Source organism: Pangasianodon hypophthalmus, chromosome 4 (assembly GCF_027358585.1).
Source record: "Pangasianodon hypophthalmus isolate fPanHyp1 chromosome 4, fPanHyp1.pri, whole genome shotgun sequence".
NCBI classification, from domain to species: domain Eukaryota; kingdom Metazoa; phylum Chordata; class Actinopteri; order Siluriformes; family Pangasiidae; genus Pangasianodon; species Pangasianodon hypophthalmus.
In genome coordinates, this window is record NC_069713.1 from 26,621,790 (window position 1) to 26,637,175 (window position 15,386).

Sequence of the window (15,386 nt, forward strand, 5' to 3'; positions counted from 1 at the left end):
GCAATGCCCAAATTTATGAGTTTCCCCACCAAAGTTTTTACTTAAAATACTACAAAATAAATTTAAGTTTTTTAAACCTAAGAATTTAGGTTTACTCTGCTATGCATTTAAAGCTCATGTAGATAAATTATTTTAAGTGCGATAAACTTCAAAATCTACACAATGTTCCTTTACTTCTAATTTAACTTTAAATTAAAATGACTTGAAACTTAAGACAATCAAAGAATATCAAAGGTTTTTATTGTTATCCTTTCATCATAAGATCTACACAGAAAGTGTTATTGGTGATGAGAAATACATCAAAGCATAAGAAAAAAAAGGTTCTGTTCAAATTACTGTGTAGCAATTAACATTAAGCCTCAACTTTATAATGTGTGCCTGTACCATTCATTTATGTGTTTTAACAGTTTGGTATTAACAGTATTGGTATCTGTTTATGTATTAACAGTTTGGTATCCATGGAGAAAGTACGTTGAGTTTGCTATATGTATGTTATATGGGTTGTGTGTGTATTTTGGTATGTGTTTGTATGTTGTCTTTATAGATGTTAGGTGTTTGTGGACTGTGCAACATTGGGTGCTATATTCTAGTGTTAAACAGGCAAAAACTGTGACAAAAACTCTGGCTCGAAATAAACATCACAGCAGTCCAGCCAACTTCTGAACAGGCAAATGTGTATGAGAGAGAGAGATATTCAATTAACTGTGGAACAATTAACAACAATAAGCATCATCTTGGCTGAAATGTGTGTGTAAGATTGGGGCTATTACGTTTGTGTGTGTGCATCACTATGTTTGATGCCTGTGCGTAGAGTTTATGTTTTTTTAAGCAATCTGGTGCTGTATGTGTGTATGCTAGCATATGTGTGTTTTTGTGGGCTTTGTAATTGTTTGTGCTATGGCATTTAGTATGCTTTTGCAATAATCAATGTCAGGAAATATGCAAACGATACAATCTTTGATGAAAGTTTTTCACTGTCTAGCTCAAGCAGAATTTTCTGGAAAAATACAAATGTATACCTTTGTTTTGGAGTAACTCAGATTCTCAGCATACATCAGGCCAAACAGGGCAACACAGACCTTTGCAACACCTGACAATCCTGACAGCACCTGAACACCTTCCAAGACTATTCCTGCTTCTAAAGGACTGCCATCGGCAGAGCCCCCTTCAGTGTGCTGTGCAAGTCATCTTGGCTCATTTCACCATGGGTGTCCTGAAACAAAACAATGGAATAATAAATGGTCCTGTTTGCACACCTGTATGTACTAACACTAAATACATACACACTATTTATCAATGGAGCTATGCTGACAGACTTAGGCTAAAGCTAAAATGCCACTGAAGTTACAAGCAACGTCTTGTAACTTCACAGATAAAATTAAGAGAAGATGTATTCCTTTATTATCTTTGTTGCCTGGGGACAAGGAGGAGTGGGCAAAAATTCCTCCACATTGGTGTGAAAATAAATACATTTGGTTGCATTTGGGTGTAACCAGTTATTGACACTAAGGGGGCAATCACATTTTTCACTGGGTGTTACATAACATGAAAGGTCACATTTACGCATACATAAGTTTTGGTTGAAGATCTGATGATACTCATTTAAAAAAAAAAAAAAGCAAAATTACTTAAGGGTTAAACATTTTCACTGGACTGCAGCACTGTAAAAACACAAAAGTAACCATGTTTATTAACCATGTAATGTGCAGTGAGATGTTCAGCATTTTCAGAGAGGTACACAATCAAGCAGCATATCACTACTTTGCCAGCAGACATCCAAAAAGCTTGTCAATGACAAAATGACAATATGCACTACACATCAGACTGAACACCCGTAGCTTAATAGCTGAAAAGAGGTATGTAAGATTTCCAGCAAATGATACCTGGTCCAGCAATTTCATAAAATTATGGATTTTGCACCCAGCACTTCCTCCCTTTGTGCGAAACAGAGGAGGTTCTCCATGTAATTGTCCAAATTTCCTATAAATGTTGACTCCAGATCGACACCGGTCAATCTTTTGAATTCTTCTTTGATCTTCAAAGAAAGACAGAATTAACAATGTCAACTCCAATTTCCAATCCATTATGAATTTACAATGATGTTGACAAATATACCAATACCACATATCATATTCTATTTCCATTACTAACTAAATCTGCCAACAGCAAAAGGACATTCAAGTGCAGGAATGAAATACAAAATCCCTCTGCACAATATAAAACCTTCGACAAGATACCTGAGTGCTATGAAACAATGCAGGCCATCTTTTCATCAGCTGCTCTATGGCTGGGCTGTCCTCAACTATTTCCTTCCTCTGACTTGAAAAAGTTCTACTTGTTGGTGGGATACGAACAATGCTGGAACATTTTCTTAACTAGTGTGTCACCAATCTGAGATTTCACAGTGTGATCGTTGAGAAGAACTCCATTTAGACTTCAGAGTCAGCTCTGTATCATAAGGAAATTGAGGAATATCAAAACAAGATGGCCAATGTTGTGATCGCAGACCAGGACTCTCTGGGGAGAAAAGCAACACGGTGTCATCTGATGTTTCTAACCGAAACTGACGAGGCATCTGACGAGGCATCTGATGGTGGTCAAATGCTCTCAACCGTAGTTAGTGTCACAAACCCTAAATTCGTCTCCAGAGAGAAATGTGTTGTCTTTAAAGTATGTGCCATCATAGAAAGATCTGTACTGCATATCTGATCTTAACACCTCATTTTTCATAGCTTTTTTCAAAATATTCTCATTGTTTAGGAGTCCAGACAAAGACTTAAGAAGTGGAACATACTGAAAACTCCTTTTTTCGCTCGCATCAGTGATGTACTCCACAGGCTCAACAACACTGAAGTTTTCTTTAAAATACGTTTTCCTTTTGTACCCAGTGCAAAAGGGACCATCTACCCCAACTGCTGTGCTTAATGGGCCTGATTCACAAAACTCTTTTACCAAGTCCGTGATTAATGAAGGATCAACAACACAATTGTGTTTCTTTATGGTTTGTTCAATAATATTTCTAAATGCTTGACCTGATGCCTCTCCTGAAATAAAATGGAGCTCTTCTACTAACTGATCTATGCAGTTGCCTAGCACATGGAAGAGGCATTCCAATTTAAGCAGCAAAGAACCAACTTTTTTTACAGCAGCATTTTGTAAAGATTCACCCTGCTCATCCAATGCCAAATAAAAACTGTCATCCTCACTTTCCTCTGTGTTAGCTACACCATCAACAACATTACCAGGATCTGAGGTTCTCTGCAGCACTGTAGGTTTAAAATCAGTTACTGAATGAGTTGAATGCTTTCTACATTTATGAGAAGCAAATGTTCCATACACTTTGTCCGAAAATCACAACCACTGAAAAGACACTCAACAGTTTCTTGACAGCTCAGATGATTCAATTCAATTAAATTTTATTTGTATAGCGCTTTTAACAATGGACATTGTCACAAAGCAGCTTTACAGAAATAAATGGATTCACAAAAATATATTGTAAATATTTGAATTTATCACTGTGAATTTATCCCTAATGAGCAAGCCAGTGGCGACGGTGGCAAGGAAAAACTCCCCAAGATGATATGAGGAAGAAACCTTGAGAGGAACCAGGCTCAAAAAGGAACCCATCCTCATCTGGGTGCAACGGATAGTGCAATTATAAATAAATCCCTTCTATTATTGTGTACTATATGGACAAATAGTGCAATTGTGCAACCAATAAATTCATCACAGTTTTTGCAAGAAGTCCGGCTGGTTAAAATCTATCCACTGTCCACTGATGGAGTCCTGAGTACGAAGCTGCTCATGGCAACTGCAGCCCCAAAGCCACTACAGCAATCGCAGTCCCAAGCCATTACAGTATAGCTCCCCACATGTGATCCCCATGCCATCTCCACAGCCCCCAGGTGGCGCCATCCCCAGCAATCCAAACAGTTCTTCAGGTAGTCCATATGGGGCCACCCCCAGCAGCAGCGAGCGATCTCAACCGATGCGAACTCCAACCAGAAGTAGGGCATCAGGATGGGTCAGGTAGCGAGGAGGAGCAGAAGGGGTCAGGATCACTGGCATCACTGGCATCTCAGAAGTAGCATGTGTAGCTCGACAGAGAGTGAGGGAGAGAGAGAGATGGAGAGAAAGGAAGAGATTGTTAGGTGAGCTTTTGTGCTCTAATGGTTAAGCATGATGTACTTTGCATGCAGAGTGCAAGCAGGGACTCCGGCAAGACTAGCTATGACAGCATAACTAAAAGGGAGAGCCAGAAGCTAATACAGACATGAGGGCACCCTGGGACATAAGGCAGCCAGCCACTCCACCGTCAACAAACCTGAGTGAACGTGTGAGAGTGGGGGGGCGACAGCATCCAAACATCCCAGTTCACCACAACACTCTATGCCTGTGAAACCCTCCAGACCTGCCCCTGTACCTAAGAAATCTATTCACAAAAGGCTTGACTAAACAAATATGTTTTCAGCCTAGACTTAAACACTGAGACTGTGTCTGAGCCCCGAACACTAAGTGGAAAGCTGTTCTATAACTGTGGGGCTTTGTAAGAGAAAGCTCTACCCCCAGCTGTAGCCCGCATTATTTGAGGTACCAACAAATAGCCTGCACCTTTTGATCTAAGTAGGCGTGACAGATCATAAAAGACCAAAAGTTCGCTCAGGTACTGAGGCGCGAGACCATTTAGTGCTTTATAGGTCAATAGTAGTATTTTATAATCAATACGAAATTTGATTGGGAGCCAATGCAGTGTGGATAAGATAGGGGTGATGTGGTCATATCTTCTGGTTCTAGTAAGGACTCTCGCTGCTGCATTCTGGACTAACTGGAGCTTGTTTATTCATCTACTGGAACATCCAGACAGTAAGGCATTACAGTAATCCAACCTAGAGGTAAAAAAAGCATGAACTAATTTTTCTGCATCGTGTAGTGACTATATATTTCTTATTTTAGCAATATTTCTGAGATGAAAGAAAGCAATCCTAGTTATATTATCTACATGAGCTTCAAAAGAAAGACTAGAGTCGATAATCACACCAAGGTCTTTTACTGCTGCACATGATGAAACAGAAAGGTCATCCAGGGTTATTATGTAATCAGAAAGCTTACTTCCAGCTGCATGTGGTCCTAGTACAAGTACTTCTGTCTTGTCAGAATTAAGTAAGAGAAAGGTAATAAGCATCCAGTTTCTAATGTCTTTTACACATTCCTCAACTTTATTAAGCTGGTGTCTGTCATCTGGCTTTGCTGAAACGTACAACTGTGTGTCATCAGCGTAACAGTGGAAGCTAATACCATGTTTACGGATAATTTTACCCAGAGGTAGCATATATAGAGAAAAGAGCAGTCGGCCTAAGACAGAGCCTTGCAGGACACTAAACTTTACCTTAGTATCAGAAGAGAAGTCACCATTTACGTTTACAAACTGATAACGATCAGTCAAATAAGACCTGAGCCAGGAAAGGGCTGTTCCCTTAATGCCTACTACATTTTCTAGTCTATCGAGGAGAATAGCATGATCAATGGTATCAAAAGCTCCACTAAGGTCAAGCAGCACCAGCAAGGAGACACAACCCTGATCAGAGGCCAGTAGTAAGTCATTTACAACTTTTACCAGTGCTGTCTCTGTGCTATGATGAGGCCTAAATCCTGACTGATACATTTCATGAATGTTATTCCTATGTAAGTATGAGCATAGCTGCTGTGCTACAACCTTTTCAAGGACCTTGGAAATAAAGGTCCTTGGAAATAAAGGGGAGGTTTGATATTGGTCTATAGTTAGACAGCTGACAGGGGTCAAGGTCAGGTTTTTTAATCAGGGGCTTGATAACTGCTAATTTAAATGATTTAGGTACATAGCCAATGCTAAGGGAAGAACTGATTATCTTTAAAAGAGGTTTGATTGTTTCAGGAATTATCTGTTTGAGGAAACAAGTAGGTAAAGGATCTAGTATACAGGTTGATGATTTTGATGATGAAATTAGTGAAATTAGTTCAGTCTCTTCAAGGGGAGTAAAGCATTGTAGTTGTTTATCTAATATGATCATATCTAATATTATATTATCATTATCATGCAGCACACTCAAAGTCTTAAATGAACAGGGGCAATCAGAATGCAGACATGACCGTGACTGGTGCCGTCCTAAATAATCGTGATTTAATCTGTAATGTTTCAGGAGGGCTCCTTTCTGTGGAACTACTATGCCACAAAATTTGCATAGCCACTTCATTTGACACTAGGAAAAAAAAGAGAACAAAAAAAGACTACTACAAGCTTAGTAACTTGTGATCTGGTGAACCATTAAATTCAGATTATTTTTATATTTTGGCACAATATCCTATTCAAAAGATGTGGTTTTGGATTTGGTTGATAAGAACTGGCATAAAGCTCATAAAGCTCACTGAATTTATGCAGTACATGGACACACAAGTTTTGCTACATCATCTTTAAACAAAAAAAATCACTGTAAGTGTTCCTACCTCTATCCAAGTCAGATGTCACAAAGAAATTTTTTCTTCTTAATTCTTCCTTAACAAAGAAACTACCTTGACCAGATAGAAGTGAGAAAGATTAAGTCTTAAAAGGCTGGGTCTGTCTCAAAGCTGAGCATTTTTGTAAGGCAAAGTATCAGACGTTCTCAAATGTTCTCCACCGATTAGCTATGCCCAGTGGTCTCCAACACGGTGCCCGCATGCAGCCTGTGAGTGTCCCATGAAACATATTCTATAAATAACGTTAATTTACTGTCATTTATTTTTTAAATAACATTTGCATTAAATCATTAAAAACTTCAGCTTGAAGTGAGCTAACAACAGTTATGCTAAGTTTACCCAATGAAAGCAATGTTTATAAATAAATAAATAAACAAACACGCACAAACCAACAGTTTTTAATGTGCAGACAGACAGCAGAAGTGGGAGGTAGCGGTTAAGTGTAGCACAGGGACAACACTGCAGCTCTGCATCGCCTATGCCTCGATCCACCACTTGTTCCCGACGATTTTACGAGAACTGTTATGACTGCTGATAATGATTGTTGTATTGTAGCTTGTTTATTAATGATCGATAAATAATAGAGGCAAGGGTGATTTACTTTGTTTACTCTTGTGCATCTAAAGGATTCGCTGCTACAGCCCGCTCAGACTCCTGAGTTAATTAGCCTCACGGTAGCCTCACGCAGGCACAGGTTCAATATACTGTAGCTTTGCTAGCTATAGTATATTGAAAATGTAGCTTCTTTAAATGAACAAAAACTTGACATACACAATACACACAAAAAATTCTACTGATTTAACACCATGTTAAAAGTTACTTATCTCTGAAATAGCTTTTTACAAAAATCTTCACTTTGTCGACGAGCTTCACTCATTCGACTCATTTACGTGTTACATCACGTGGTGTCCCAGAGGATCTTAAAAAATTATGTTGGGTTTACTAAATTCCAGATTAACGTCGAATTCACTCAAAATTATTTGTTTACTTTCTTTATTATTATGAGAACAGTTAAAACTCAATATCTTGTGCCGCAAATATAGCTTCAAATTAAGTAAATTTAAAAACACAACCTTTTAAGTAAAATATGTTTATTTTAATCATAGACATATAAAATACAGGCTAAAATAAATATTAAATATATGTCACTAACTATTTAATGACAAGCTATCAAATCTTTATAATCCAGTGACGATAAAACCTACTGTGTTTAGATGAGGGGGGAAACTGAAGATCGATGGTTTAGCTCCATCCCTAATCCTCACAGTTTGACCTGTCCTGTCAAAGTCCTCCGGCTTGAAGTGTTCACTGCATAGCACGGAGGACTCGCTTGCGGAAAAACCTTCCCTTCTTAGAGCTACTTCCCACTGCCTCCTCAACTGTATGTTTTTGGGAAACCTTCAATGTGTGAGAAGAGTTTGCTAACGTCAGTTAGCCAACTATTAACGGTTAACGTTAGATTCATGCCGCTTAGCCGAAACGAGTAGGTTGGCATAAGAGTCAGTTTTGAGAAAAAAAAAAAAACTGCAAGTATCATACGGAATGAATATCTCGATTACGGACAACTTAGTTTCTGACATATAGTATACCATACGCTAAAACTATATAAGAAAGAATGTAAACTTTCTGGTTTCCTATAATGTCTCGACTCGCAGCTAAATAGCGATATCGCTAGCTATTAATAGTCTGACTCCGACGGTCAGCATAATGTTTTAATGACCAAATACAACCAGATCAGTGTCAGTCAACAACTTTTCAGTCTTACCTGTGAAAAGTAATTCCCCGACACCTATTTTCAATTGTGCGGCGGTTTGTACAGCCCAAGCAGCACATGACTGAGGCATTTTCTCGAGTCCACGTGAATGATGGTTGCCCGCACCAAGATGGCGGCGACGTTGACGTACGATCCAGCGGCCAATGAGGCGTCTAGGTATTTTATATATCTATGATTTTAATGAGCAATATTTGTTGAAGGCAGGAATATTTTTTTTCAGTGTGATCACGAAAGATTTTTTTACTCTTCAAATCACCCAAGAATGTGTATGCATATGATGGATAAACAGCAGTGATTGCAGTTTGACAAATTCGACCACTGTTGATGAACTGTTCAAATTCTGAAAATATGAGTTTCAGAAGTGCTGCCAGGCAGAAATGGGAAATTGCGTGCCAACAGTAACAGTAGCGCAAAATAAATCCACCAGGGGGTAGCACATGCTGTTTTTTTATTGTTATTAATAGCATCCCACATGCATACGTTATTGATTCATTTATACTCTATGTGCCCGGGCATGTTGAAACAAATTGAAGGGTTTACTGTCAGCGAAGATGAACGAAATTGAATCGCACAGTAAATAAGACTGGATCGGGCCACACTACTGAAAGAAGCTGTAAATCTTTTGATTTAGGCGAGGTGACAACGGGAATGAATGAAAATATGGTCTTGATTACAGAAGACGACACGACGCTGGCTGACATTTTCCAAAAACATGTTCAAGTATTCTTACAATGGTTGGCCTTTGATATTCATTTGATCCAAACACACCGATCCGTGATTGGATCAATGCGGGTTTCATTCACCATTTCAATCGTTTTCATTCCGGCTTCCTCTACACCTTGATGGACGTCTGATGGTAACAAATCACATCATCGTTCTTAACATCGCTCCTCCCATTAGGCACCGCCCCTTCCGTGACGTCACTGTGGCTTATATACCAGGAGTCGCGTGCTCGGGCGAGTTTGATGAGGAGTTGAAGGGTGGTGGGCTTACGGACACGTTTTGCGGACCAGGAGATCGCGTCTTAATGAATGGATCCATCTTGTTTCAGCACAGTGCAGCGTCGTTCCTGTCAAATGATGAACCCGGATTTGTTTAAGCCGTCTGCGGAGCGCTCTCTGCCAGCCCTGACGCAAAAACCGAGCCGGAGCAAATGTGAACAAACGAAAGTCGAGCTGGCGCAGGTGGTGATCGATCCGAAAACTGGACGATCGTACTCCAAAGGAAAGCTTTTGGGAAAGGTACATCAGTCTGAATAATTTCATAACTCGACAGTCTCGTTTTCTTGTCGAAGAGATGGGCTGTGTTCCGGCCCGTGTGTTCTTGAATGCCTTTAATCTAGTCTGTTTGGCTTTATTCTGTGGTGTATGAATTTATAACTAGGGTGTATGTCTTTATTCCAGGCCGTAGGGCTTTATTCTAGAAAATTAATCTAGTGTACATCTTTATGTTTAGTTGTATTGATGGTCACATATGAATTCACCTGAGGCCAGTGTCCCTTCTTGATCCTACCTGCGGATTGTGTTCAACAGCGATGCAGCTCTTTCCTCATCTTAACTAACAAACACGTTTAGTATCACGTTTAGTATCACGTTTAGTAACACGTTTAGTATCACGTTCGGATGTTTTGTTTCTTTCGGATGTTTAATGTCCCTTAAATCCGATCGCGATAGGCCGTCCTCTCGTGGTTTAATGCATGATTTCTGCATCGTTGGGGCGTTATGTAAGGCAGTAAGGAGCATCGTCATCGCCAGTGTCATCGTCGCTGATTTTAAGTGATCACATGACCATTCATCACGCGCATTTTAAAGCAAATAAAGGTTATTTTCGCCCAGAGCTGATTTATCTTTGACAGACCTCCATGTTTTGTTCCAGGGAGGGTTTGCTCGCTGTTATGAGATGACTGATCTTTCCAGCAACAAGATGTATGCCGTGAAAGTGATTCCACAAAGCAGAGTGTCCAAGCCACACCAGAGAGACAAAGTAAACAAGGATCTGCTGATTTTATTATGTCAAGGTTCATACTGATGAAAATCATTTGTCATGTATTCATTCTAACCGCTGCCATGTTGTGGTCCTTAGATAACCAATGAAATTGAGCTGCACAAAACCCTCCAGCACAAACATGTTGTCAAGTTTTCTCATCATTTCGAAGATCAGGACAACATCTACATCTTCCTCGAGCTCTGCAGCAGAAAGGTGAGCTCCATTACCAGTAGTTGTACTATGTTTGGTAATAATAAAGGTCCTTGCCAATGATGACTGCATCAGATGATAAAATGAGGTTGACTGTGTGCTTTCCTTGCTGCAGTCCTTGGCACACATTTGGAAAGCACGACACACCCTGACAGACCCTGAAGTACGTTACTACCTCAGGCAAATCATTTCTGGCCTCAAATACCTCCACAACAAAGGAATCCTCCACAGAGACCTCAAACTAGGTACTGCATTTTCAATTTTCCACATTTCATTGTCTTATGACCCTGTGGAGTTGATTTTGCTGTGCTGTGCTTTTGAACTGCTGTAACTGAGCACAAAACCTTTTTTTAAAAAATAGGCAATTTCTTTGTGAATGAGAATATGGAATTGAGATTAGGAGACTTTGGGCTGGCAGCAAAGCTGGAGACTGTTGAGCAGAGAAAAAAGTAAGTTATTGTCTTTTTCCCCCAAGTGAAATCATAGTTCTGATCAATACCATTATTTTGCAAAGAGGTAACTGACTCTATTTTGCAGAACTATCTGTGGGACACCAAACTACCTGGCACCAGAAGTATTAAATCGTCAAGGACATGGGACTGAGTCAGACGTTTGGTCACTGGGTTGTGTGATGTAAGTAAATGCCATATTCAGGTTTATTTAATTAAATATTAAATATCATATCAGACTAAATGTAAAATTATACAATGGGAAATACTGTGACATTCAGTTTCTTGACAATGGTCTATTTCTCTGGATTGATCAGGTACACACTTCTGTGTGGGAACCCTCCATTTGAAACATTAGACTTGAAAGAAACATACAAATGCATCAAAGAAGTGAAGTATACACTTCCACTGTCACTCTCAGCAGCAGCACAGAAGTTAATTTCTGCAATTCTGCAAAAGAACCCCAATGAGCGCCTTACTCTTGACCAGATTCTGGCTCATGAGTATTTCAGCAAGGTTAGTTATTGCAGCACATTGTATCTGTTTAATCTTGGATATTTTTGGATAATGTAACCTATCACTGGAGTACATGGTATCTGGACTCTATTTCCTATTAACTCTTCTCTCAGGGCTTCACTCCAGACAAACTTCCTCCCAGCGCATGTGTGATGGTGCCGGAGCTCAACCCACCCAGCCCTGCCAAGAAGTTCTTCACCAAGATGGCCAAGAGCCTCTTTGGCAAGAAGAAATCAAAAGGTAAGGCTTCCAATCACTGAACTTTTCTTTAAGCTGGGATTTCTTTAAACTGAACCCTTTCAATATCATTATGTGAACTTCATCAGCTGTTTTGTTGACCTTCAGCAGAGAAGAACCCCAGTGAGGACAAGGAGGACATCTCCAAGCTTGTCTCAGGCATGGTTAAGCACTCAATTAGCCGGCAGATCAGCTACAAGACAGTGGGAGTGAATGAGGTATGTGTTAAGAGCCTTAATACTGCTTTGGGTTGGTAAACATTCTGTTATACATTTGTTCAATTTAGTCAATTTAGCTTTAGCCAAATTCCTGTCAAGATACCCTGTGTTGCACTTAATCATCTGTCTGGTTGATGATTTATAAAGACACTGTACTTAAGGAGGTGTGATAAGCCAGACTGTGCTTTTGTTATGATATCAGCTGACTTGGCAGCACTGTTATATGGGGGGCTTCTGTAGATGAATAACTTCTGTCTACTATCTCTCCACACAGGTTGCATCTCCAGCAGGTCAGTTGGCTGTTTCAAGGCCCTTAGACACACCAGCTGAGGACGAGTCCAGAAAGTCAACATCCCGTTCCTTCAAAGGCACAATGGCCAGCAGTACTGATGGTGTGTGCATTTGTTAGTTTACTTAGTGTAGATCTACTTGTGGATGTGCTATTTTAGATTTCACTCTGAGGTTTTTATAGTGCTGTATAGTTTGTATTTTCACATGAGCAACACAATAAAGTGACTCCTATTTTGCTCTCTTATCAGCTATATTAAATTTGTGGTGTACTTTTGTTTCATGATTCTTCACCTTTGCCCTGTTTCTTTGTGCAGGATGCGAAGACCCACTGACCCCAGCTGCTGTGGCCGAGGCTACCATGAAGGTCCTCATTAATTGTTTGTCCACCATGCCAGCAGGTTTGTTCTATTCACACTGTAATAAACAATAGAAGCTTTTTGATAAACATGTGTGCATCTCTCAGAATAATGGTCAGAAAATTAATGTTTGGATTCTTTTGGTTCGTCAGCATCTAGGAACACTCCATGTGTCACAAATACTAAACCTTTTGTCTGGGTGACCAAGTGGGTGGACTACTCCAACAAATATGGCTTTGGCTATCAGCTCTCCAATCAGAATGTGGGAGTCCTATTCAATGAAGGCACTCATCTGAGTCTGTGTGACCAGCGAAGGTAAATTTGTGACTACAATTTGGTACTTCACTTAAAACTAAAATAGATCTGGACATCAGTCAAATCTATAATTGATTAGTTATGCCCTTCACAAATGTTTTGAATCAAAGTGGCCAGATCTTGTTTTAGTTTAATTAGGTTATGACCTAGCATTTTCTCACTCCCCAGGGTAGTTCGTTATTGTTTGACCAACAATAAACACTTCACCTTCCAAGCGGATGCACTACCAGAACAGCTCCAGAGCCAGAAACACATTGTGGAGCTGATGGCCAACTACATGGAGCAGAATCTCATGGAGGTGAGGAGCTTTTCAGACAACTTTTTTGAAATTCATTACCAGAGCTATTTTTGCTTTAAATCACTTATGGTTACTCTCCTTAGACTGTAAGTAAATTAATCCATGAGGCAAAGCTAAGCTTTGTATCTGTCCCTACAGGGTGGAGATCTGGGTTGTGATGAGCAGCCATCTGCTACTGACTGTCCCCTTCTCCTGCAGTGGATGAAGACAGACCATGCTTTAGTTATGCTTTTTAACAATGGTTCTCTACAGGTTAGCTTTGTTTCTTTTATCCATTTTGATTCTGTTTATATAAGAATCTTCTAGTTTAGCATGTAGCCTTATGCATTTCAGAAATACTTGTAGAAAAAGAGATTGAAACAAGTCTTATTTAGGTGAAGGATGAGAAATTTTCAACTGGTTAAAGAGCCAAAAATGTAATTCTACTTAATTATCTTTAACAATTACAATATGTTCTTTTTCTGCTCCCAGGTGAACTTCTACACTGATCACACCAAAGTGATACTGTCCAAGTTGGCAGACACGTACTTGTTGACCTATATTAGTCGTGAGCGGATCTCCTCCTCATATTCTCTGAAAACACTCAGTGAGCATGGCTGCTCCTCTGAGCTGCGCCACCGACTCCATTATGTGGTGCAGCTGCTGCAGCACTACACCAAAACATAAATGAACCAAAAAAAATGACTAAAACCTGAAAGGTCTAGGACTGAAACCACATCTGGAGAAGCTTGCATCTTGGCACAAAAGTTCTCCCAACCTATATTCTGGCCTCCTTGGACTTATGGTGCACTGTTTTGGATTTTGTTTTCTTTTCTATGTCACACTGACACTACCAGCTTGACTTCACAATGTACACAACAAAGTGACAGGGAGATGAAGAGAACTTGTGTGACGAGGATGAGGCTTTGTGTTTTGATCACCTGCCTTCCCCTTTATTTAATAGAGACTTTTATTTCACTTCAAGGTACAAATCATGTGTGGAATGCTGGTGATGCTAAACATTTTAAGCAGAGTAATTTAGTTTTAAAACTGGTGGGGCTAGTAGTTGAAATCTGCGGCTGGACCGGCTGTAACTCGTGTAGAGGTGTAAAGGGAGAGTAAAGTGCCTTTCTGAGGGATGTCTTCTGGGTTGTGCAATAATGGCCCTTCTGTATCTTATAAGCTTAAATAACAAAAAGGTATCAGAAAGGGCTTGTGTGGTGGAGCCTTTATTTTTTTTGCTTTCAGTTTGATTTCGATTGTGTCTAAATGGATGGAGGTAAGCACTACAAACACTTGCTATAAGCTTTTTGCCTGGTTCAAGATATTAGTCATGTAATATCCTCTATCAGATGAGAGACAAAATGTTTTTCATTTGTGCCTCCAACTGTTTACGTCGTGACTTCCACCATGTGGCATTGTTCTAAATACTGTGACACTGACTGTAAAATGTTAAAGAAATAAGTATTGGTTTTTCTTTTCATCCCACCATTGTGAGTTATATTTTCGGGCAGATTTTTTGGCACATGTATTTGTTTATATTTATTTATTTTTTATTTATTTATGTAACTCCATGGTGTTATCACTGTGTATGTTCAATATCACTTTTTTATGTATTGGTATCTTGGAATCTCGAGGAGGGGTGAATAAAGTTTGTTGAAATGCATCTTTTTTGAAGGCTGACTTTGTGTTGCGTTCAGTGACAGTAACTTATAAATTATAATCAAAGCCATGAATGGAAAAAAAAATCGCCACTAATTATTAGCTACTAATAGGACAAATGACATAATTAATGACATGTGTGAATTAAAATGGGCAGTGCCAACAAACTGCTCATTACTATGTATGTACGAATAATCTCCAGAAAAGTTTGCTCACTGCATATTTTGCATGAAAATCAAGGTCTTTTTTTAAGCGCTACTCACAGGCATGTATGATGCCAATAGTGACAAGTGAGTGATTTTTAAAGGCAGCCATTGCATAGCTGTCTGTGTTTTATAAAAAATAAAAATAAAAAAAGGGAGACAGCAGGCTACCCTCATGTGCTTTTGATCACGTTGTCCCATCACCACCTGAGTCACCAGATTATAGCCAGGCATATTAACATCTTTCAGCTTCACAAATACCATATCAGCCAACATCTTGGTTCAGCTGGCTATAGTTTTCAGGATAGCTGCCCAGAGTGGCTTGAAGGATTCATTCAGGTCTTCTCACACTAAAGCAGCGGTCAGGTTTAGTGTGTGTTTTCCCTGGCTGGGCTGGTGC

At 39.5% G+C, this 15,386-nt stretch overlaps 2 protein-coding genes across 3 annotated transcripts; one reads left to right on the plus strand and one right to left on the minus strand.

Annotated features, from left to right (window-relative positions):
• Positions 1–1,298: 1,298 nt before the first annotated feature.
• LOC117597050 (THAP domain-containing protein 6-like) lies at positions 1,299–9,073 on the minus strand. Its single transcript, XM_034303577.2, is given in 3 exon segments — positions 1,299–7,890; positions 8,258–8,312; positions 8,315–9,073. Coding segments are annotated over 3 exon segments (297 nt in total). The 5' UTR covers positions 8,337–9,073; the 3' UTR covers positions 1,299–7,670.
• A 130-nt stretch (positions 9,074–9,203) lies between these two features.
• plk3 (polo-like kinase 3 (Drosophila)) lies at positions 9,204–14,787 on the plus strand. 2 transcript variants are annotated; one of them, XM_026936905.3, is made up of 15 exons: positions 9,204–9,507; positions 10,142–10,249; positions 10,349–10,465; positions 10,578–10,707; positions 10,824–10,911; positions 11,000–11,095; positions 11,229–11,427; positions 11,541–11,667; positions 11,776–11,882; positions 12,157–12,274; positions 12,488–12,571; positions 12,682–12,844; positions 13,013–13,142; positions 13,281–13,394; positions 13,614–14,787. In XM_026936905.3, the coding sequence occupies exons 1-15, from the start codon at positions 9,298–9,300 to the stop codon at positions 13,806–13,808; spliced, it is 1,986 nt and encodes a 661-aa protein (XP_026792706.1). In that variant the 5' UTR covers positions 9,204–9,297; the 3' UTR covers positions 13,809–14,787. The 2 variants fall into 2 exon arrangements, with proteins under 2 accessions (XP_026792706.1, XP_026792705.1); XM_026936904.3 differs by having other exon boundaries at positions 9,207–9,507; positions 11,773–11,882.
• The last annotated feature ends 599 nt before the right edge of the window (positions 14,788–15,386 follow it).